General features: G+C 40.4%; 3 protein-coding genes and 2 long non-coding RNA genes across 15 annotated transcripts in view; 2 read left to right on the top strand and 3 right to left on the bottom strand.

The window, feature by feature from the left end:
• Positions 1–1,604, bottom strand: part of LOC111269374 (uncharacterized) — an 11,989-nt gene extending 10,385 nt beyond the window's left edge. Inside the window, exon 1 of the transcript XR_002685748.2 lies at positions 1,515–1,604. The gene's annotated coding sequence lies outside the window, so the exon portion shown is untranslated. The remainder of the gene's footprint in view (positions 1–1,514) is intronic.
• The window catches only part of LOC111269401 (uncharacterized), a 15,484-nt gene extending 13,488 nt beyond the window's left edge, over positions 1–1,996 (bottom strand). The window contains exon 1 of the long non-coding RNA XR_015314565.1: positions 1,600–1,996. This is a non-coding gene — a long non-coding RNA (uncharacterized LOC111269401). The remainder of the gene's footprint in view (positions 1–1,599) is intronic.
• LOC111269342 (protein XRP2) overlaps positions 1–24,126 on the top strand; it is a 25,823-nt gene extending 1,697 nt beyond the window's left edge. Inside the window, exons 1-7 of one of the 8 annotated variants that reach the window (XM_022848847.2) lie at positions 12,581–13,466; positions 17,717–17,837; positions 18,185–18,449; positions 20,822–20,928; positions 21,344–21,451; positions 22,034–22,123; positions 22,338–24,126. In XM_022848847.2, the coding sequence (XP_022704582.1) occupies positions 13,381–13,466; positions 17,717–17,837; positions 18,185–18,449; positions 20,822–20,928; positions 21,344–21,451; positions 22,034–22,123; positions 22,338–22,664 (1,104 nt within the window). In that variant the 5' untranslated portion in view covers positions 12,581–13,380 and the 3' untranslated portion in view covers positions 22,665–24,126. Of the gene's footprint in view, positions 1–12,580; positions 13,467–14,168; positions 14,313–16,540; positions 16,712–16,833; positions 16,898–16,953; positions 17,040–17,092; positions 17,212–17,716; positions 17,838–18,184; positions 18,450–20,821; positions 20,929–21,343; positions 21,452–22,033; positions 22,124–22,337 lie in introns of those variants that run through there. The other 7 variants (XM_086972053.1, XM_022848898.2, XM_022848856.2 and 4 more) reach the window with 7 other exon arrangements.
• Positions 6,210–9,128, top strand: HPS1 (Hermansky-Pudlak syndrome 1 protein). Its single transcript, XM_022848814.2, has one exon. It carries the CDS (start codon positions 6,715–6,717, stop codon positions 8,518–8,520), a length of 1,806 nt encoding a protein of 601 aa, XP_022704549.1. The 5' UTR covers positions 6,210–6,714; the 3' UTR covers positions 8,521–9,128.
• On the bottom strand, positions 20,935–24,932 carry LOC111269400 (uncharacterized). 4 transcript variants are annotated; one of them, XR_015314563.1, is made up of 5 exons: positions 24,159–24,731; positions 22,319–22,587; positions 21,974–22,112; positions 21,297–21,449; positions 20,935–21,051 (listed from the first exon to the last, which is right to left on the bottom strand). It is a non-coding gene; the product is annotated as an uncharacterized LOC111269400 (long non-coding RNA). The 4 variants fall into 4 exon arrangements; XR_015314564.1 differs by lacking the exon at positions 20,935–21,051 and adding an exon at positions 21,071–21,085 and having other exon boundaries at positions 24,159–24,746; XR_015314562.1 differs by lacking the exons at positions 20,935–21,051; positions 24,159–24,731 and adding an exon at positions 24,823–24,932 and having other exon boundaries at positions 21,090–21,449.

The raw sequence follows: 24,932 nt of genomic DNA, 5'->3' as shown, positions 1-24,932 counted from the left end.
GTGAATTTGAACGTACTTTAGTGATTTATCTGCCATTCGATATGGAAAACGGGATGAATACAAAATCGACAGACAGTAAATACTACTATCGCTGAAAAATACGCTAAACATGCAACATAAACTCGTGTGATGCCAATGAGACTAATGGACAACGCCGCATGGCCCAGCTGAACGCCCAACATTGGCCCCGGTAGGAACTCTTTTATCATGAGCGTCGTAACGATACTTGGCTATGGTTAACATAGCAGTGCCTATGGGACGGTGCAACTTATTGTAGTGTGCTAAATCAATCAGTCTTCATTTGCTCCGTAGCCTGTAACACTGTTTTTGTTGATAATTTCTTAGAGAAGCCGTCCCTGCCTGTTTCCATGAAGAAAAATAGTACAGATATGACAGTTGGTTCGTACTATATATCTTCGTACTATATATATATATATATATAATATTCAATAAAATAGTGAAATTACTCTGTCGGTCATTCTGTGTTCCATTAAAGACTACACTTAACGAGGCCTTGACCGCGAAGGGCTATCTATAAGACTTTTGAGAATATGTATCCTACTAATATATATATATATACTTTATTTTCTAGGCATTGTCGCACGTGCGACTCTTAAAAGAGCTGTAGCGTAGCTAGTGACAGCATCAGAGAAATTTTTCTTTTCACGATACCGAAGAATGATTCACAGCATTTAGCGCAGCTATACATAGAAGCATCGCTAATACTAAAGTAGATGGTAAAGCGTACATGCGGTTCCGCTGTATCTTAGTGGTAATATAAATTAGTGCAGCTTAGCTGCCTGAGTCAAGAGCCAGCTAAGGACAACAGTTACAAAAAGTCGTCCAACAAATCCAGGTTACTTAACTCGTTACCACATGCATGCTAGACCCCTGCACCTACCATCAAATAAATGGTTACAGTCACTCACTACAAAGACGGGCTAGCTCATGTTCTGTATCATTCAGAAACGAGGGTCAATCGTTCATATACGACCCTCTACTTTGAGGTTTGCAAATTCTGGCTGTTCTCTTATATCCTCATTGTGTTCTGTCCAAGCCCTTTACATTAGTACAGCACAGTGTTATATCAGTCAAAACAAAAGGACATCACGAAGATTCATAAGCTCCGTTTTATTATCAACGGAAAAATACTTACGTAGTGCCACCAACGACAAAAGCAACTCCCGATACATATTATTTTTCTCGTTCCTGATCTGATAAATTAACATTTACATAGCAACCTGCTTATTTACGTGCAACTGCCAAATATCATAAATACAAACTCTGCCGCATACCATTTGTAGTAAATGACAATAGGTGTTTTGCAGACGACATGCACGACATGTATGTAGATACTAGATATATAATCGTTTGAATATATACCTAGTTTAAACGACTGCTTCTTGTCGCTGTCAATAAATAAACAAGCACAACATTTAACGTCTAATAAAGTCTGTCACCTCAGTATCAATTAGCACAACTATTGTTTAAGCCGAAGAGACTAATGAGCTCACCTATGTAAATAGACACCCAAGGACAATAGATCTATTGTTTGAGGAACTGTTCGCGTTGCGTTCGCACGTTGCTATTTCACCTGACCTGTTAAATTGGCAGTTTCCTTTGGCTCATCGGTAACGCGGTTTTTTTCCGAATCGCTGCACAATGCACTGTGCTTCTCCACCCGGTGGAAGCGACGCGAAAAGCATAGCATCGCGCTAGTTACCCAAAAGCATACAACGTTCGTCGTTCCTTCATCGTATAAAGCACTTTCTCAGCAACGGCGCTCAAGCTAGCAGTTAAAATGCTATTAACATAAGGTCTCACCGTATAATGATCACATACGTAACGTCAGCAAACACGCGGGGTCTTTCCTACGGCGGCGATGCCACCAGAACGGCTTTTTTTTTGGTTCCAGATGGTTGGCGCTCGCGTATGATCGCTTTACTCTGTTTGAAATTTGGCGCTAGATGAACCCACTATCGCGGATGAACGGTCAATAAAGGAGAAATTTGAGATCTTCATTGAGACTTAGTAGATTAAAGGCGTCCTGCGTTTTAAGTAAAGTTAGCATTTTTAAACACGTGGTATTTTCTCACATTCGTCGACTTGCTTCCGTTAACCGTACGTACTAAACGGCATCGGTAACAGACCAGCACATGCTATGAATTTTCTCCAGGAACGTGCAGAAATTATATTGTAAAAATAGTAACAATCATAGTAATAATAATAATAATAATAGTGATTAAAGACAGATATTGTATTTGTAATTCAAGACACCTGCATATTTAAAATCAAGCGAACAGGGCTTACAAAGTCAGCACGCTCTAATAGAGCATGGACCCACGTCGCAGAATCCGGGTAGATTTGTTTTTTCTTTAATCATAGAACACTTATTCATCGTACAGAATATGACTTCGATTATGCCATGTGTAAAATTCCTCAAGCGCGCAAATTTGAAAGGAATTTTTCGATTTTTCCATGACGATTGGTCAAAAGAACCAACGAGGACTGCCCTGTAGGGGTAGATTACACTGAACTGTCCCGGTGATGGCTTAGTGGAGAGCATATTTGCCTGCTGATCTTAGGGACACGTTGTGGTCTAAATTCTAACCCGGGCGTGGATAGATTTTGTTTTGTGCTGGGAGCCAGCCAGTCGTCCGTCTGTCTGAGGGAGTGCCTAATGACGTAATACTCGAAACAAAGAGGTTACACTGAAATAGCGTTTTGTACATATAGAGCTTCGAAAAGCTTTGTTAACCCATTTTTCATCAGCAACCAGCTTTGTTTGTATTACAAAAAAAGCATTGGGTAGATCGTCGTTATTCAGAGATAAGTCGTTCACCTAATGCATCGTTGAGGATTCAGCCATAAAGTGATTACCGTAATCAGAAGCTGAGACGATTGAAGATGATATAGAAGGTACTTTCTATATGTGCAGATGATGCAAAATAACCATGGTTGAGCTGAAAGGGAGTCGGTGAGTAGACGACAGTAGGATGCGTTCAAGGATAAAGTTCGTGGGGGTACAGGAAACTCTATGCTACTGTTGCCCAGCGTACACAAAACCACAGCCTTATATATCAATCTAAGATTTGCAAAGGAAGTATCTAGTGAAACAGCTTAAATCGTCTCAAACGGTTAAAACAAAGAACGAGCAATTTAATTAAAATTGTATGTCCTTCGGTGTAATGCCGATATATATATGTATATGACGTTACCGTATAGAAACTGCTTGGAGAAAACAGAAATAAAAAAGATTTGCAGGGGGTTCGCATTTAACAGTCGCTATTTTGCATGACCATTTACAATAACGCGGATTGGACGTTAAGGTGAACGTCGTCGGGGATATTGCATGCCGATAACATAGCGTTCCTATCGCTAGAAAAGGCTGGCTTAAAACTCGTGATCACGTACCAATATTTCACATAGACTTTTCCATGCACCAATATGAAATTAATATAAGGCTTTACAATCTATACTCTTCCGTAATTGTAAAATTTAATCAGTAATTGTGGATGTTTAAAGCAAGACTACCGGAAGTTTGATCAAAAGCTGCGCGTACGGGAGCAACTAACGTGGCGTGCAACGTTTATCTTCAAAAGGACTTGCCATTCTCCAATGACTGCGTATGATTGGGACATCATTCATTTCGGTATTAAGTATCGCGCTCTTCCCACGTTGTGAAAGGCATCTCAGCGTTAAAGTCTTCGCATTGAAGATGACACAAAGAATATAAAAATGCGGAATGGTTACGCCACGTTGTTCAGTGGGGTGCTATTCTGTTCTCTCATACGAATGTTTTGGCGTAAACGGTTAGGTATAAGCGCCAAGTCCGTTCTGCTTGGCTAATGGTGCAGTTTCCTAGAGGACTCGGAAATTTTTGTCGCCACAACCCACAATGACCTTTAAGTAAACCGAATGGATCCTTAGTCCTTAAAAATGAGCAGTTTCCGCAATAAGATTTTCGATTTTTCGTTCACCCGCGCCATTATGGTGATCTCGGCGGGTCCCTTAACGTTGATTCAAAACACCGATTTTTCTTTTTGAAGTCGCCTAGAACGATATTGCATGACAAACCGGTGGCTAGGGCAGTATAACTAAAACTAACTTCATAAGCTCTTCTAATAACTCTCGTTGTATCTGAGAAGGACGTGAGCGTCTACTTGTTGTAACTAAAATGCATTTTTGTCAATGCTATTCTTATATTGGTAGCATAACAGGACGTATTTTACGTTACGGACGACTCTACGCGAAACTTCACTAACAGGTCGTATTCTATTAACAGAAATCACTGTTTACATTTTCGGCAACCAAAACGTGGCGTTGGTTGGGGCACTGAGGGACAGCCGTATGAGGTTGACCTAAAGAGTTTGCTGTTTGTTTTTCATGTTATCCCGTCTATTTGGCTTCGTTACAAACATATATAAGTACAGACAGCTCGTATCAAATGATTGTTTTAAGGTCAAAGCGAGCGAATGTATTGTGTATCTCAATAACACATAGGAATTATAACGATTGTAGGAAATATGGTGACTCGATTTTAACAATTTAACTTGGCGGGTAATGATAACGGGCAGGCCATGGTAGTCATAGATTAGGTATGAATTAAGAGTAGCTATAGCGTTTCTTCTGAAATTTGTTTATCTATATTGTAGTTCTACTTTAAATGTTTTGTATTAGTTTCTTTCCTTACGAAAATTGCTTATAAATGAGCTACGGTACTTGATTGATTACAGGCGGCCCGTGTTACTTTAGGTCTGAATTTAGGCGTAAATGTGCTTCCTGTTTTGTTAAAAAAACATCCGAGTAAAGCAACGCCTAGCGACTTAAGCACCGGTCATATAACTCGAAACATTCATTTAAGTACTTTCGTAGTTGATTAAAAATAATATTGCTCAAAGTCCAATTTTTAAATATGTAGATAGCTTAATATTCCGGATTTTTTTCAAAAATGCAGGGTCATTGATCGAGCGAATATATACCCATATGGAGATGCGCTGCCGCTTAATCCCTATGTGCCACTAGCAGACAGGCAAGAATTCTGTATTTACGTCAATTATTTTGTATTAATGTTAATGCTACGTGCATTCTAAAGCGTCAGTACTCAAGCGCGAAAACAATATGGTGCGTGCTTTTCTTTTTAAGGATTAATCTGTTTACAAGCGAAAGGGAAGCTTCTTTTAATAAATATTGCTAACAAAATGGTTGTTTGACTTTAGTTATTTGACGTATTATACATATATATTAAAAATACAAGCCATTTAGATGTCATAGCACTCTCACAGCGCACAGATAAAATGTCCTATAACATTTCCATAGAAAGAAGAAGTAGAGGAACAAAGTTCGTAGAGTTAATAATAAATAGACGCTCTTCGCATATGTCGTTTTAAAAAAAATTAAACACGAACTATAAAAATGGCGACAATAGCCACATAAGGCGGTCTCCCGATAAAGATCGTGCCTTTATATACTCATGCACACAAGGTGTACTTGTGTACACGTATCAACCTGGTTGCTGTCTAATCTCTAATAAAAGTTGTTATCAGAAACTATTCGAACTGGCTAACGCAACGCTCAAGGTCATACTCAAACTGAGAACACCTTTGCTCTATTATTTTACTAGAAAGCCACGTCGGGCCAGTAGGTACGTATTTTACGTTCACTTGATAGGGGGTGTGTAACAGCGAGTGAAACAGCCGTAACCTATTAGCGTGAACGAGGTCGCCATCTTGCCCGACATCTGCAAAGCAGTGTCTAACTCAACCGACAACAGGCCGTTGACGGGGAGATTAGCGGCGTCGCAGTATTGATAGTCATTACCATGCGCTTCCCCTTTTGAGTGTTCGACACGTTGTCTATATTCCACGCAGCCCGCCAGTCGAGGTGCACTGTAATATCCGGTGACACCAGCAGATGATTAACTGGAAAATGAAAAAAAGCCAGTGTCCACAAAAAAGGATTTCCCCTCTCAATACTCAACGTCTTACGCTCTCCGATTACTATCGTGGACACGGTGGGGTACCGACAACAACGGTATAGCTGTATGGCACTGTCTGCTGTTTCGGCGTCATCGGCATTATACCTCTCTCCAAAATGGGACGGGCCGGATCACGTTGAGCAACTATAGGCAATAGCGGGCCTCCTTTCCGTTTGTGACAGTGTCCGTCACTCTTTCAAGAATAAAAGCCAACGGTATTTCCCACCAGGCTTCTTCTTTAAAGGATTACACAGAATTACAGGTCGAGAGATACCTAAAGTGACCTGTGACTTGTTCTATTAGAGACGCCGGAGTAATAGGAGCTGTTTCCAGCAATCGCCAATAAAACAATCACTTGCGCCTTTTTTAAGTCAACCAACATAATCTTGTGTTGTTCCTTTTGTAACCGGTCCCTCTCTCTCCCTCTCCTCCCCCCTTTCTCTCCATGTTTTTTCCCATTTTGTCCACCCCTCCCAGACCCAGCAGCGAACAGGCAGCCGACGTCAATAGAAAGCAAAACACCGCGTGACTCGCCTTTGCCGTACCCAAACCTATTCGACGTCACAAAACTTTTACTGCTTTCAGCGAGCTGCGGAGCGAGTGAGCGCGTCTGTCGAGTAGTTGGATTTCTGGAAGTACTGCACTGAGCGGCGGCCAGCCAAATCATTCGTGGTGTGTTCTCCATTGCTCATCGACAATCCAGAAAGGAAAAACAGCTCTGTAGGCAATAACAGCAAATGAATAACAGTGAGGCCGTTCAGTTCTTTTTAACGACACCGAAGGCGGGCCCGGGAATGAGGGCTTTCCTTGTGTTTGACCCTATGAACGACCTAGTGTTCAACTTGGCTGACGACAAATTTTACAAGCACGTGGCTGCGGTGGCGATGTGCAACGGGTTCATTGACTCGCCAAAAGAAAAGGTCAGTACGGATATTCTTGTACATCTGTTTGCGCCTTTACTTACGTCGCAGAAAATCTACAAAACACAACTGAACAATCCGTGCGCTTGCATCCAATGCGACAACGAAACCCTGATCTTGTTCACTGAATATCTGGGCTACACTGCCATCTACATCTGCAATTCGCGTGAAGGCCGTCAGGGCACGGAAAAGCGGCGTGTTAACACCCTTCTCCAATGCGTATGGCATCTCTACGCATGTGCACTACCTCAATTGAGGACGCATTTTCGGTTCGACAAGCCACGTGCACAGCTGCTCAAAAACATGATGAAAGCGTATGACGAACTTAAACGAAGCTCGATCCCGTGGTTGGTTGAAGCCCATAGTTATTATCCGTATTCGAGGGAGAACCAGAAGCTTCTTGAGGAGATTCTTGCGTCGGCTCGTCATAAGACGAAAAATGCTCCGTTGACGTTTAGTCATGCGATGCTGTTCCACGAGAGTCAATGTCTCATGCAGCACCACGCGGGTAACGCTCTCAAACTCAGCACCACTGATCTGTTCCACCTGTCGTTGGTAGCTAATATAATGGACATGAATAGTTACCTGCCTATGTTCTTCTCGACGAACTTCAATACAGCTGTACCCTTTCTAGTGGTTCGCCTCGATACAGTTTGTCAAGGTACGGTTATTCTGTTAGCTGAACTCAACGAGCTAACAGCGCGCAGTGACGCCCTGTACGCATTGTCAAGGCATGTCAACCATATTCAAGGAGAAGCCTTTAAGGGTGAACACATCGACGTAGAGCACATTACTCAACAAACAGCTCTGATACGCAATATGATGACTAAAGTGTACCGCGTTATGCAAATCAAGCCAATGACTGAAGCAGAGAAAATGATGCTGGCTCATATCAAACTCATCATTCGCGAGACCTTCGATTCGGGGCTGTTTTATGACACGCTAAATGACATGCCAAAGAATAAGGACTCCGATAATAGCTTCTTGCTTAATCAGAAACTGTCCGACCTTCAAGAGAAAGTCACGGCCGCGTTCTCTGAGCTCGTGCTCGATTGCGCCTCAGCGTATCAACCCCATAGTTCACTTTTTTGGCTTTCAGTCCCGCATATCGTCGCTCGTCTTGACCTGAAGTTCGACCTACGTAGCGTTTTCGGAGACATCCGCCAACTGGAAGGCTTCATCTTTGTCAATCGCACGGCTAATCGGACGATATGCGGGCTCGCCGATGAGAAAAATACTCAGGTTAAACATTGTTTACAACGCGCCTGGAAGAAAGCTGAACGAATTGTGGGTGAAGGCCAAAATTTCGGATTCACGTGGTCTGATGAACGTTGCAGGTACCGTTACGATATCTGGTTTGAGAATCTTAGCGGTCGTAAAGTGACACCGCTGTATGCGCCACGTAGTAAATTTCTGCCGTACCCCGGCGTGGGGGCTGTCAACTTTTATAAGTTACTCACTGAAGAACTTTTTGAAAATCAAGCCAAAAATGTCACGTGTTTGGAAGTGCTGATGATTGGCTCAAACCATGCACCTCTTGCAGATGATATCGTCTCAAGGATGTCGGCAAAAATGTGGAATCTGATAGCGAAAACGGAACGATCAAGGTTTCATGTTTTCTGACAATAACTTACCAGCGTCCATGCAGGCGCCATCCACAAAACCCTTAAAACATCTAGGTTCAGATCTATCTTAATTCTTGTTTCATTCGATCTTTCAAATATCTTTTCTTTAAATAAGGGCCATAAAAACTGCGGAAGTCTCATATAGGCTAGTTGATCTAATTCAAGGATTCAAGTTAAGCTTGGTTATAGCAACCTGCATGAACATAAAAACAAAATAATGAAGTCTGGTGTTTCGGCGTCAGGCTCATGAGGCCCCGGAAGAGTCACTGAAAACTGTTGCTTATTTCTCTTAACTACTATATCATATAACTGTACATACATATAAACGCAATGTATTTATTACTATTTTCGCAAAGTGATATCAACAATTAGTCGATCGAGCGAAAATCGACGATCTCGCTGTAAACCGAATATTGTGAATTAGTGAAATACACGAGTCTAGCAAAGCACAGACACAAAAATTTACATATATCATTGATCGTAAGCGTGTGAAATAAAAACGCAATAATAAAGTTTAGCTATTGACTGAAGTCTATAAGACTGAAGCAACTTAACATCCCCTAGGGGAACATTAAGTGGTTATCGCTTATAGATTTATCAAGATAACTAGCGTGTTTATTTATTTTCGGGTGGCTCTGCTTTCCTAGCTAGCAGTTATAATGTTTGACTCCGTTGAATCATCAACTAAAGGATTGACCACTGTTTCGTTACAACTAGTCCTACAATTTTAAGTCCGACAAACGGAAATGACCGTCCTTGGTATATGGGTCCCGTACACATGTAAATATATGTTGAAGGACAGTTCATATTTAAATCAGTGGGGTCCATGTTTGCCGAGCACGAAACGGCCAAAACGTACGCGTCCTACTGGAGTGCGTGTGGAGCATAGTCGGTCATTTAATTAAGGATTAACGAATATCTTATTTAATGAATGTAGAGCGAAGGTTGCTATATTAAAATTGGGTAGTCATCAATTTTCTTTCGTTTGTTCACTTAACATTGTCCAATACAATATTAGGGCACGCAGTCTTTTATGTGTTGAAACTCGTGTTGCCTCGCGGTATTCTGGACCTGAATAAGAATACCAAACTTGCCTCGGGGCGTTACGAGACTTTTACTCAGCAGACAAAGAATTGATAGACAGTTTTTAAACAAATGCTTCCAACGAGCTCATGTATTCTCAAAGTCGTGTCATGACCCCGTAACAAGCATAGCTCATCCAGCCCACCCAGTAAAATCCGTAGGTATCTTTAAGGGATGGAATAGAACCAGGTGTTTTAACGCTCATTAACGTAAAAAGTGACACTCGTTCTAAATTAGTGTAGAATAGATTTTCCCTAACCAGCTCCCGGTTCTACAATTGGCCAGATAACACTGTGCAGCGTTGGTTCGGAAACCTATCAGGACAGGGATTTTGAGAGGACCGAGCAAAAAACGAATGCTGCCTTAACCAGGACAATTAGATTTCGAACCTTGGAAGTGCCTAATAGCCAAGCCTTAGTTTCAAACGAAAGCTAACGCATTAAAGCTGGACGATTTAAGGACTTGCAAGCGAATCGGGGAATAATATCGCTGAGTTTCAAACAGTTCTAGCGGCTTTAGCAATTCATAACTTTTGTTTTGAGTTTTTTAAATTGATTTTCCTGAGTTTGCTAGAGAGTAAATTAATCAAAGAAAGCATTCGATAATTAGGCTTTTGTCTTGTCAATAGGTTGAGTTAAAAAATCTAGCATAATTAGCGTTTCATATTACGTTGCATATACTTACTCTCTGAAAACCTATAATACAAAGGAAATGATACGACAACGAACACCTCGTAAAAGCCATGGACAAAATGATCTGTCTATTTCCCATGCTCATCCGTTTGTCAGCCTTATGGCACAAAAAGCTGTATTAATTTCTGTTACTTTTTTTTGACAAATCTCAACGGCGAGTGGGGGATACCGGGGTAAATAAGTACACAAAGCGCTTATATGCTGATGATATCTGCAGTGGTGAAAGTCTCTTCGAGAACCCGATCTGGCGCTGCTAAGTACGAAGCACTAACTTTTTTCTATAGCCGTGACTTTCGTGCTAAATAATGCTGTAGCTATGGGCTTTTTTTTGTAGGCGTTGCGACAACTAGCGCTTTTCTATATCATTCATTGATATTAGTACCCGAAGTTTCATATGAGAGGGTCAGTATTTTACCATAATAATTAAATCTGTTGACGATCGCTTTGGAGATGCAAACTTCACTAACCCGCCTTCATGACGATAAGACGAAATCTAGAAAATATTAACATCGAGGCAACCTGTAGAGGATACGAGTAGACATAGTCATAATGTTAATTCCCATTCTTAGTCTATTTACATATTATAGTTTAGGATCTATTTAGCGTAACCTGAAAGCTCGGCTTGCGTAAGGTAGTCAAAGGATTGATATCACATGTTTGAAGTCACACAATAAACTTGACATTTTGAGGGCAACATGTTTTTTGTTTAGGATTACCGTACGTATTATTACTTTCTTAGGCAAGTTGTTGATCAGACCGAAACAAACAGGAGGGTTTAGGCAATAATTATTAATGGCTGAATATTTTACTGGTAGATCGAGCTGCATCGAACGCTCGAAGAACCCTATAGACCAAAAACACCGTCTGTAGCCACCGGAATGTACGTTAGTGAAATACTATAACACTGTGTGAGAAGAAAAGTTATCTTTAAAAGAAAATCAGTCTAAATTAACCGCTCAAAAAGAGCTAGGTAAATTTTAGAAGATTTGCTTATTTAAACTTTTTCGCATATGATGCCTGATGACATCGAATCTGAGTCAATTGTCATAAAAATCTGGTATGCTACCGAGGATACTTCTATGTTCATAACACCCGCAAGTTGTCTACGAAATTAACAATATATTAAAGGAAAATAGCTAGCATGTCCGACTGTGGCAATAGAAGAGTAATAACTTTCTGCCTTAACAAATGCTACAGACAATTGCTCTATTCCACATTGAACGTGGAAGACGAATCAGTAACGCAAAGCATGCTTCTGTCGGCGGTTTCCATTATACCAATAACAGCGTCACGTGTTGTTGCTTCGCCATCTATACGCTATACCTATACAACAGTCCGCACCCACAAACAATAGATTCTCTTGCTGAGGGGCGTAGGAACACAAGAGAAGCATAGCAGGCAATAGTTTCGCTGCTGGTGCATGTAGCTTACCCAATGGGCCGCTCATACAATGCAAAAATAAACACAACATTTTCTTTGCTCTCTCATTTACTTTCGTTTTTCGGTTGTGAGGTAGCACTACGATGAAGCTGGGCAACAGTGGCATAAAAGGCAATAGCCGCTTCAGCTTGTCCGCACTCTACGATGTCTTTAACCAAGACTCTCACATCGTGTCCGATTCCTTTAACGTACAGCCCCAGAAACTGCATAACTCGAACCGACCCCTATTAGCCCACGCGCTCACGGAGTCCCCTCTCCGCCGTCGTTACACCCGTTGGTACTCTACCGGCGCGCTGCTGTTGCTATTATTACTGCTGACGCGTAACAGTGTATTGGCGTGCGTCACACGCCTTCGTCTACCGGAGACGCAATTATCCGTACTGCGTAAGTTAATGCCACACTGGCAGCAGCTGGTTACCAGCGGCCCTAACACCGTTTCTAGGTTCTAAGTAAGAGGCCGTCGTCATGTCTGCGACCGCTGGACCACGACCGACTGGTTGAAACAGGAGCAGTGTTTCGTGTGTTGGTCGTGCGCTGCTTATCGTGACCCTTTCCCGTGACGCCGACGTATGGCCACAGGCAGGTATACACTGTGGACAGCATAGAATAGAGCACGATGTTGTGAGACGACAAGGAGTATTCCGGGGTCCCTTCCCTTCCATCCAACAACCGAAACAGCAAAGGGCTGAATGGCTTGATTTTGTCTTGGGGATCGTCCGAGCTGAAGGGAAAGCGGGACAGACCAAGGGGCCGGGGATATACCGAGTCCCCGGAGTCCATGGTAACTCCACAACAGACAACGGAATGCTCGCCGTTGCCGTCACCATGGCCAGTGCTCATGGAGCTCAACCCTCTCTGTAAGTCTAGTCGAAGCGCCCTCCACCTATTTCTACTATTACCGAGCTATTATCTTTGTTCCGTCATCATAGCGGTGCTACCAGCCAAAGAAGCCGGAAGAAAAAAATCGGCTCACAGAAACATCCACATTGTAAAGGCTTCTTCAAGTCTTCGCATTAAGTAGCCTGGCCGTGCTCAAGTCCTGCCTCATGAGTGCCCGTCTTGCATGAAAGCGTATGTGAATAGCGGTCTAAATTGTCTGTGTAAAATGCGCCGGCGGAATCGCGGAAATATGTCATAGCTTATAGTAGCCGGCTTATCCCCTAGGTCGCACAGCTAGATACTCATATCCGTGTGTCTATAAAGCCATGAGTTATGAGCGAAGTCGCACTTTACGACAAACCGCTTTTTTGCATTTATGTCTTGAGGTCTAAACTAAATCAGCAATTATTTCGGCTACGCGCAATCAGCTGTCTTGCAGACACCTCGTTCGTGTTAACAAGGCAAAACGAATCTCCTGCTTATTCATGTGTTATAAAAATACCTATTAGAAACAAAACAACTATTCTTGGTAAAATGATAGTTGTCGCTTAACGCAGACCACGACTACGACGACCATAGAATCAGCGCAAAGAAGCCAAAGCGATTCGCCGACAGTTGAGGGCAGTACAACTGCTAAAATCCATTATACGAACGAAACTGACCATACAGCAGGAACTGAGCTATTAGTCCATTTAAAGGGAAGACACGTGCCCAGTAATGTAGACGAACAGGACGATTCGGTCTGTCGGAGTCCCGAATCAACGATGGGATGCGTCTGCGGTAGTTTATGTCAAAAGAGAGCGACCGATACGGTCGCTGGTGAAGAGCAACCGAAAAAACAATATTCGTGGTAAGTAGCACGATTTGTTTATCAATAAACAGTCATTCAAGGAGTGTACTTGACAGCTTCGTCGACACTTCCTATTGACAAATTAAGTCAACTTTTCTCTGTACTCAAACTGCGAGAACCAGTTCTTTTACCTATGCACGTAGTCTGTACTGATAAGGTCCTTCAACAGCTGTAGGAATTATTTTCGCGGATTAAGAAAAACTAGTATTAAAATCAATTGTCACAGAACTCCGCATGGTACAAAATTCTGCTATAGCAAAAACTGATTAGGGTGGAAACGAAAAAGACAAGCTAAATTGCGATAGCTGAAATGCGTACCACGGATTTTTTTTAAACATATTAAGTCAACCGATGCATTGACAGACATATGTTATACAATTAAGCAATACTAGAAAAATTCTAATGAACTAAATGATCAGATGACGGGCTCGATAAAGGTTTCGCGATCTTTTTAGAGCAAGAGGAGCAATCTATCAACGATGGCCAAGCAACTATAGCTTTACTTGTCAAATCATCAAAATAATACTTTGCAATTCTTTTATAAACAAAAGTTACCTCGCCAATCTATGTTTTTTTTGTCAAAGCCTCTTTAAAAAACGTTGCTCTGATTTTGCATTTAAAGCGACCCTTGTCAACTATTGCTTAGGTAGAAAAGTTTAAGGGTTTGAAATTCTACTGATATAAATTATCTAATAGAATGTAGTGTCATTAAGATATTTATTTTTTTCAGTTTTTTTTTGCTTCGAGTAAACAAACATGTTGACCCGTCTTACGCAGTCGTACTTAAAAACGTTAAACTGGAACAGCTTCTTTGTCACGTGTCGCAAAAACAATACACATCTAGAGGTATGTTTGCAAAAGGCCATTCCGATATCCTGTTGTATCCGGTACCCGATTTTTCAACCCACCACCGCCAACAGTCCTGGAAAAAAGAAATTAGGATAATAGGACTAGTCGCAGCGATACCTTGAGCAACAGTTTCGTAAAGTTCATTTACTAATTTCGCGTTCGATGCCAGCTGTCTAATCGCACGCGTACAGCAGTGCCGAACGTAAAACTCTGAATATTAAGTTTTTAGTCTCTTGAAGTGTCTGATACGATCGGTGTATGTGTGATACAATGAAAATTTTCAAGCGGCTACACTGCGTGTGTTTTGGGAGATGTCTATTACTGTTTAAATGGTGAAGTAAATAAGAAGCTTACGGTATTGTAAACTAATATGATAAACACAATTGTCCTATGACATATAACTGGTGATTTCATCCTGTACGGATTCCTGCCTTGGAGTTGCCAAGTGACCATTGAGAGTATTTTAATCTGAAATCGTCTTTTTGTAAATAACATGGCACACTCATTGATGGAAGCAGTTTTAACGTGGTACAAACCAAAGATTTCACCTGAGTGCATACCGAGCGAAGTTTGCCATAATGATGTTTCGACCCATTTTATGTATCATGGTTAGATAACGCCAAGATATTTAACGTGGAGATAGTGCCTTGACTAGTCATTATTTGCTACGACGTACATAGAACAGTCTGAACTACGCGTCGTAGGACAGAAACCTGGTAATCGTTAACTATCTGTCCCGTGACACCAATACAAGTTTTACCCAAAAGAGATCGATAAAACCTCCTTAAATACTTAATCTTTAGGCAGGCCAAACAGCGCGATACCGTGAGGGGTAGGAATTATTTTGAGAAAGATGTAGAAACACTAAAAGCTGGAAATCCCCACGAAAATTTGGCATCAGATTCAGATATACAATGGTCTGGAAAATCTAGCACGCCAATTTTGAAGGGGATAATCGGAAATATTGTCTATTATAAATGTAATGAAGACTGGTACGTTAAACCCAGAAGAGAATCTATTTAAACATGAAGAACGTACTGGAATGCAGCACAACATATTAGTTGTTAGTTAATGATCTTTATCAAAACGTCACTACAAACTAAGCGATATCTCTTCCCATAAATGAGAAGTTATGTTTGTCCATTGCACTAAAGCGGAAGCTCTAGTTCTAGGTTGCAGTAAACCAGACACGCTTGGTTTTCTTTAAAAAACTTGCATGCAACATTGCATTACTGTGAACTTGCGTATAATGAAGTCAAGCTTCCTCTAGTCCCATACCGCTGTAATTAACTAATTCAGTTTTACTACGATTTCCAAAAGCAAGCACGTTTTTAAGCGGGCTTATGTAATACTGTCTACATACGACCGGACGTCATGTGGATAAAATCTATATTTCATATGGGCCAAATGTGAAGTTTTGTCCCAACAGTTGGGCCTATTTGCGCCGACACCACTAGCTTCGCTGTAGTTATATTTTTCTTGAAAAAATCTCTCACACCAGCCTGGATTGTCATTCATACGGCAAGCTGAATAGAAAAAGTAGGTGCCAATCCTTGACAGCGGCAAGTCCCGCGCAATTTTGAAATTCTATTTTTTTGGTAAAGTATGTTCTGTGCATAGTATTGAATGGAATCACTTAAAAACGATCATTATTTTTGCGTGCATAGTATTATCTAAAGACAGATGCGGCGGTTCGCTTCCAAACTGACCTTCAAAACTAATTTTGCTTTTATGTCGGCCTTTAGCTACATAGAGGCGTGTAAAAGGATTGTGTACGATTAGATCCATCGAGATCGATAATACCATTCAGTTCTAAACGATACCTGACTCTATCCATCTACGCTGATAGACGTTGTCAATACAGCAGGTCCTTTGTTCACAGCGACACATAAATCACAACCCACACTACAGTTGAAGTCTATCTTTATTAACTTACTGCTAAATATTCCATTAAAACGTTAAAGACATTCTTCTCCATAGCGGCGAGCCTTATACATCCGCTTTCAACTACTTTTGGATCAGCTCATCCAGACAAAACTAGATCGTCCACCAATATCGTTAGGTGCTTACAGAGTCTATGATCTCTTGAATATGAGTGTTCATAACTTTCGCTCTCTCTGCATTGAGCACGCATGTTTTACGTTAGTACATTGAGGGTCGTGTTTATACACATTAGACGATTGCTCTTGTTCGATTGTGGCCTCCGTCAAATCGTCATTAGTCCTCCCCATCGTAGCTACTAATGTTGCTTGTTTTGATGATCACGATGATGAGGGGTAGCTCCAGCATGCGCGGTAGGACGAACATCAGCGGAGAAAGCGAATCGAATATTGAACCATTCCGAACAAGCTAAAATAGCTGAGATCGTGGCGCTCGACAATGTCCATCCTACTAACGTATAGTCGACGCCCCCTAAGTTTGTTCAATCGTTGCCGTTGAGACCGGAAGGTTCAGACTTTGGCAGACTAAGCATATAATGAAGTTCCCGCAATGCTGAAGAAATCCAAGCACGGCTGATCACGGCAGGGTGCCGTGGACAGCCACTTAAATTAGGATTCTTGACACTGTCCCTTTATATCGAAGTTATCCGTCAGTTCGTCGAAGCTTTTTTGCCACTTCTGCTGTTATTTGGGCTTCCCTTTTTGAGCATATACACGTCACTCTTGCTGTTTTTGTTATTGCCGTTGCTGCTGTCGTCGTTAGTGAAGATGTTTCGTTGTAAAAGTGGGAGTGTCGCCCCAAATGTTGCTTCTCAGAATATGGAAAATTTAAAACATAAACAAAACTGTCACATATAATGCAAAATAATCCTTTGAATAGAATAATTTATAGGACAATGTGTTGAATCGAATGCTTGTGTTACCCTCACGTAAATTGCCGATATCGAGACGTATATGTACGTAGGCGTTCTATACGACGTTGATGGTGAAAAATGCTGGCAAATTAAACAGCCGAAGTGCTCGTATATCTGGATTTTGTCAAGTGTCAAAAAAGATTACTGCTAAAATATCTAGTATTTTTGTATTTTTACTTTTGCGTATGCAGGGCATTCCATCCACAAGGCAGACTACATAGTATTCCATTTGTACATAAACGAATATGCCGAGAAACTATATGTGTGACAGGTTTTAGATGGCTTCTCGAAACAGATCAATATTGCCGCAATAAGTTCTAAAGTGATCGATTTTTCAATATTTGCAGTAGTCGTTCATCGTTTGGAAAGCCTCCCATTTGTAAAGAAGTAATGTAGCATTGTATGACGGTGTATAAGCCCTTCATGGCGCACTTAGAAAGCATAAATAATTCTAACGGTCTGTCCAACTAATTTTACCGACTAAATTCGAGTAATAGCTACGCCACTAATTCTACAATTGACCCACATTTAATCTTCTCTGATACAGGGAGATGAGTAAATCAGCTGTTAACCCTAAAGACTTTACAGTCGAGCAGAAGAAAAATGAGACTGTTATACGGAAGCCGGGAACTATCAATGGACAACAATTTATCATACAAGATTGTCAGGTATGTGTAACGGCCTACAAGTTAATTGCAGTTTAACTAGATAGATATATTTTTCAAATGCTCCTGTCGGTGCACAGAATAAGTGTAATTCAAAGTGCCTGAAAGCAGCTCATAAATAGGCCACATAATTTTACGTAAAAACCATACATAATATGGAACAAATATAATTTAACAGTTAGAGACCTTAGCTTTACATCTGCTGAAAAGGTACGAGAGTAAAATGCCGAAAATATGTGAGGGAATAAAGTGATGATCCTCAAACAGTCAAGAGACATTTAGCCCATCCTGTATATATAAAATAACCCAGAATATTTTTATTTGGACTCTGTTGTTGTATATTATTCCAGGACAGTTACATCTTACTGCTCGACCACATGAATGTAGTTACTATTGACGATTGTAAGAACTGCCAGATCGTACTGGGACCTACACGCGGTTCCGTTTTTATACGAAATTCCGAAAACTGTCGTTTGGTCGCAGCATGCCAGCAGTTCCGAGCTCGTGATTGTCTTAAATTACGAATCTCACTTTTATGTACCTCGCAGCCTTCAATCGAGTTCTGTTCCGCCCTCAAATTCTCGTGTATACAGCTCAACTATCGAGGACTTAAAGGTATCTAATTGTACGACATACTCGTAAAATTAGCCTATACATGGCGAGATAGGACAGCAAAACGCTTGTGCACATTTGTATGTAAAACCACTGGTCAACCTAACAAAAAGGCTTTTTCATTCCATTTTACAAATCCACTGACGCGATCGTAGTTCTCGATTGAAATAACCTCTTCCGCATTATTGTAATAAATGACAAGCGAGCTTCGGCTATGAGTGAAAAATTCTTATAGGAACCGGTCTTCCTGTTAGCCACCAAGAGATGGTCAATTACCAGCAAAAAATAGGATTTCTAGTCAAATCAATTTTTTATACATATTTTTATTTTTTATACATATATTTAATGTTAATTCATGCAGTTTCTCACGTTGCCACGAAATATCGACCCGCAAAAATTTCTCATTTCGAACATTCTCTTTGTTCGCTCTGCCTACGTCGGTGTAACAACAGCCATTATCATGATTTCGGGCCGTCTCCGGTTATCGTATCGGCGTGATAAAACGGCGACAACAGCAACCGTAATAACTGCTATTGTTAGCTTATGTTGTTTCATTTGTTTTTACCCAGCTTTCGCGTTACGCGTCTTCTATCATAATTCACAGCATCTGATCAACACGTACTCTTCCTGTTTATTTTGTCTCATAAGAAGCTCCTCTAGCTTCGTTTAAATACAGCCCTGTAAGCGAGTAACCAGTAACCATAATAGGTACAGCAGTGATGGACACTAAAAAAGTGGCCCTACATAGTTCATTAGTCGTTTCAAGTACGACCCAACGCCCGATCTGCGATATACTAGACGTCGCAGTAAACAGCCATTGGTGTATACTGTAGCGGAAAACGTATAGGGGTTACGTATGTGACCACAATGATTAGCAATTGCTTTTCCTGTTTTTCCTTCAGTTACGAGTTAATTCATTACAAGAACGTCTATGGACATAATAGCATCTAAAAAGTGCGCGCAGTTTAGTTTGTCTTTTAAGCAGCAACGAAAAGCCCCTCCATTCGCAGACGTTACAGAGGCTACAATATCTAGCGTAGCAGTAACTGCGATAGTTCACTCAGTACATTATAACTTACTTGCAAATTTGTTTCCTAATCGAGCAGATGAGTCTATGGAAAATACTATCACAGATATACTGCAAAACTTTTTATCCGTTCGGCTTTATTATGTGATTCTTGGACAAAAGGCCACAGCAATTTACAGTAACTGTCCTCTATACCTAAAGAAAGGAATAGTGCGTGGACCACTAGTTCATTTACTTCAGTGTGAAGCTGGGTAAGCACAGAAATGAGCAGATGCCTACGTTTTGGTAAGATGTATGTCAACTATGATGGAATCAGACTTTCTGAAACATAGAAAGCGCGTCGTCTTTAGGGGAAGGCCAGTTTCAGATCAGATCTACAAAAAAGTCAGCTCGTGTGGCGAGTCGCTTTGTTAATTTGAAGATACCTGAGTTATATCCTATATAAATGTATGAATAAATAGCCGATTTGATATTCAATCGAAGATATAGGATGACCTAAAGTGTCCTTGCATCAATTAACTGTCGATATTGTTGAATTTTGAATAATGGAAAGCACCCCCCTGTCGTTGGTTTGTTGATGATATTTAATGTTAATGATAATAATAATATTATTATTTGATCTGGTTACACAATTTATACGGATAATTGATTTTGCCCGGCGTTCCGTTTCCGCCACTTTCACTAAAAACGCTGGTTTCATATAAAAATATCTCAAGCGTCTCTTTGAGCAATCAGTAGTAGTATAAAGAGAACGAAAAAAGCTAGTACTCGTATATATTCGATGTATAGAACGTTTACGGCCACCAAATGATAGATTAGTTATGTCGACAAATATTCTAAACCGTAAATTTCGCTCGTAGGCATGCCTTTCATTTCAAATCAGCAGTAATCGACTTCAGTGTACGACATGCTTATGATCGTAAACCTTGCGCTTGCCTTGCGCGAGGCAACGACTTCGTTTGCGCTAGACGACCAAATCTCTCAATCTTAAGTTACTTTGAGTCGCATATTATAATACACACATTGAAATGTGTCACTATTCCCGCCAATAACATATACTACACGGCACGCGCGATCAAGCATTTAGTAATTAATATATTGGAATATCCCTACACTCCAACAGAGTACCCTCCGTGTAACTATTACAGTTAATTCTAACCTTGTAATTGGGATTATGGACCGAATTGTTCGACGACGAAAATTTCTAGCAGACACGGGTCCTAAGACGCGAATGGTTTCAGCTTATATTTTCCAATTAAACATTCATTTTTATTAAACATTTTCCAAGGAAGCAACTTAGATAGCAAATCATTTGGCCCCATTTTTATAGAATGCCGCTTTGTTACAGAACAAATGACCGAAGCTCAATTGAACCCTTTTACGAACTTTTGGTACGAAGTGTACGACTTTACGCCGAGCCAGGTTGTGCACAACTGGACGTACAGCAAGGCTTACGTGAGTATAAGTTATAGCACCAGCATATGGTTAGTAATCTGTACGAATCATAATAGCGAACTGTGTCGTTTGTATGTAGAGATGCGATGCTTGACTGGGCCCGTAACGCCTGGTGCATAGCAACTATGGAAAGTAAAGTACAATACAAAACGTCAAACTGATAAAACGCACGAATTAGATTTTATTTGGAAGACTATATACGATGGAAAGATCCCGCCTGTAACCGGGTAAATTAATAGAAGCTAGAAACCAAATGCTTGAAATATAAAAGCTTGCTCTTGATTACAGGCTTTTGCCAATAAACTACCTGTTTGCTAATTTTCCTAGTATTGCTATCGGTAAAAGTAAGCCTTAACACGCTAACGTACACGTGCGTCTAGGTACATGTAATGTGCGATTTTCTCTCCCAATGCAGATGAAAGTCTTCAGCGAAGTCGACTCTGAAGAACTAGATGGCCTGGACATTACGGAGGAACCCGAGGAAAGCGCCGTGCCAAGAGTCCACGGTACGCGAAAATGCACTGTAAGGACAAAATGAAAATATGGTTAACGACATCCTAAAACAGAAAGCCATTGACTTAAATCGCCGAAGCTCCGTATGAGAGTTTTATGTCGCTTTCTCGTGCTCCATCATAGCGACAAGTAACTAGTTCTCATCGATCTCGAAATTCTTCTGGTTTCTTCTGACGTAATAGTAGGTCTGATCTGTCTGTCAGTGACTGATAATTATCTTTGAGATCCTAGCTTTGGCTGTTCTAAATTTTGGCTATCTATTTTGTTCTATACCAAGACCATCTAATCAACTACAAAAAAGACAGTGAACATTTTATAATTAAATAACTAAGGAACTATTCAGTGCTTTTCCTCTCCAATCGGACACTACGAGACATATTTTCAATAGTGATACATATATAATGGCAACCTCGTTTTGTTCGTTATTTATAATTTAGTTGTGCACCGAGGCTGATCAACAATTTTTATAATTGCTTTATTTTGACGCAGTTTAGTGTTGACTTTGGCGCAATGATTTTAATATTCTACTTACTTTAATTTTTAACGAATATCGCTTATTTTTCGTTCCCGGATTGCCACGAATCTTTTTTAGCCAAAGAGCCATGACAGGGTGTTTATCTTCAGTGGAAAGGATTGCGAAGACAAGGCGTTTAAATGCGTACGAATGCTCACTGAAAAAGGGGTGCGTATTAACATACCCTTTGCTTTACCTTAACACAAGATATATCATATCGCATCGATTTTTTTTATTGGATACCCCCCCCCCCCCCTCCAGAAACATTTCACACAACAACACAAATAACTATAATATTTTTCAGAGAAACTCGTCCTGATTTTCTCACGATTTTTCTAAGAAAAATCCTAATTTAATAATTGCCTCTGTTTTGTCTCGACAGCACCATTTAGTACGAAGTCGCCGGCTTGAAAAGGCTGGTGCCAGGGGCTTAGAGCAAGTCCTCGGTGAAGCCTGGTGTGGAGCTCCTAGTGCTCTAGGTGGAGGAACAGGGCACTCGATTTCGGTTCAATCCGGTGCCATCGTTCTACTGCACTTTACCGGGGACTACCTCCCTGCTGACGTTGCCCAACAGAACAACCTTCATACGTCATGCGATCACCGACTCATATCAACACTCTTCGTCCAGCCGCCTGCAAATAACCACACCCATAGCAATGGAGGATACCTTCCTACCACAGCACCTCCTGTTCAAGCTCTGAAAGTGTAGCCCGAACTCTACCGAATTTGGGCACCGCTATGATCGCTAACGAAACTAAGTGGTCTTAAACTTAGCATTGTTGAAAGCACAAATCAGAAGTTACATTCTCATGATCAAAATTTTCCCACAGTTTTTTTTTTTGACTATCATGTATCCAAATCGTTACTAACTTATTATTAAGTTTTGTGCTAACTACGTATATGTAATATGCGATTATCCGAGATATGTGCTGTTGATTGAAATGTTTAGCAATGTTTACAAAATACGTTTGAATAATATATATACATATTAATCAAGGAGGAATGGCCGAAAAAACGAAATTGCGGAAGGCCTTCATTCTCATTTATTAGAAATCTACTGTTGGAGATTGTACAGTCGAATAAACATAACGAGGAATACCTTAATATAGATTTTAAGAACACAAAACATAGATTTAGTGTAATTAAGTCATGCGTTTAAGCAACGTCTCAGTAAATGCGTATTACACGTGCGTTTTTCGTGCTTCGTAAAGCAGAGGATCGATAAGGAGGAAATCAGTTCCGTAATAAAGTGATAATAGAATTTTCGGTCCGTACATGAGAAATTGTTCAATATGAAGAGCAATACATATAATTCTCGTTGATATACCATAAATTGCTATCCGAGACTTCTCCCAACGCAATCAGCTTGCTACTATTAAAACCTAACGAGGTTAATATCTCAGACAACTAATGCACGTGAAAAACACAAACTAGTAAGTTGAAATTTCGCTTACATAAACAGTAGCAAAAAAATTAACACGTGTTAACTGCTTTCCTTTTAAAGTAAATGGACTGAGTTTTTATTGCGTGCACAAATTAATATATGTTTCTAATAGATATTATGATTAGCACAATTCATATAAAGACAGATTTAATTATATAGGTAGACATATATGACACTGTAGAAAGAATTCAATTTTTCGAGAAATTGAATTCCGAGATCTACATAGAACATTTTATTTAAAATATGATTGTAAAATTCCAGGACGGTATTCCACTGCATACTATTACTTTAATCACCAAATCGTACGGCCTACATAGAAATTGCATCCCACTACGCATCAGTTAAGTTTACTAACTAAAAGATATGTATCTGTATATATATATATATATATATATATACTCGGGCTACTTTAGATGGATAGTGTAAGTGCGACCTGCTGCGAAACAGATGAAGTATTTATGGAAATCTCTGGCACCCTGCATTCCGATCACTAAGTCAGTAATACTTCTACAGACGGATTTTTCATCGGAGTCGGCTAGTCTGATGTCATCAGGACCATGTGTATTATACAGGACACACATATTCAACCGTATAATTCAAGAATATTCAAGAAAGCAAATGTTAAAGTGAATCGTATTGTGCATTGAACGCAACTTTGCTAATTGCTAGTCAGTAATGCTGCTAATTAATAAAGACGGTCGTTCTTGTTCCTACACGCAAATCAGAACCTGATTTTCCTGGCTACGTCAGATTACTGACATGTAAATAAACTGCCACTAGAATCTCTAGTTATAAGCTGCGCTCCTTCGCGGGTTAATTCCATGTTTATTGAGACTCTGTATACACGACTTTGGAACAACTGTGCACTGGTAGCTTTATGCTAGTATTCGTATCACATTCGGATCTCTATTAGTACATCTTGTGTAAATAAGCATGTAAAATGGTTTAGGCACTGTTTTTATCACAACTTAGATTAAGTTTGGTCTATTATTATTTTTATGTTATATTGTCATTGATATTGGTTAAAAAGTTTAACGTTGGCCAACAAAAACTCTTCGACACAAACGACTGCAATTGCTCGTTCTAGGATTTGCTGCATCGTGCCTAGGGTTGCTGCTCCTGTATAGACAGCATTTGGGAAAGGGACAACTTCGAAGCTGATACATCTTGTTTTTATTGCATAACAAAGGGCGGGCGCATACTTTTCAAAATATGTAATAAAATTAGCAAAGATTTTCACGTCAAGATAGCACCGCTGTATGGGCAACTGTCTCTATGAGAATGATGTCTCATTAGTAGATGAACATTCTTCCTATAGCAGAATCGTACACATTCGGTTAAAAAACGTCGCTTATTACCATATCTCTCCCTCGAAAATGGCATCATTTGATGGTGTGGCATTATTTACTTTTGAAACGCCTACCTGCTCGCCTACACAGCTGAATCCTTGCGACTGGCCCGAAAGAACGCTAACCTTTCAGTTCCATTTACTGTTGCTAGAAGCGCCTTTGTTGATGTACCCTCGGTTCGTCT

This window comes from Varroa jacobsoni, unplaced genomic scaffold, assembly GCF_002532875.2.
Source record: "Varroa jacobsoni isolate VJ856 unplaced genomic scaffold, vjacob_1.0 scaffold_146, whole genome shotgun sequence".
Taxonomy (NCBI): Eukaryota; Metazoa; Arthropoda; class Arachnida; order Mesostigmata; family Varroidae; genus Varroa; species Varroa jacobsoni.
This window is presented reverse-complemented; position numbering and strand designations above follow the sequence as displayed.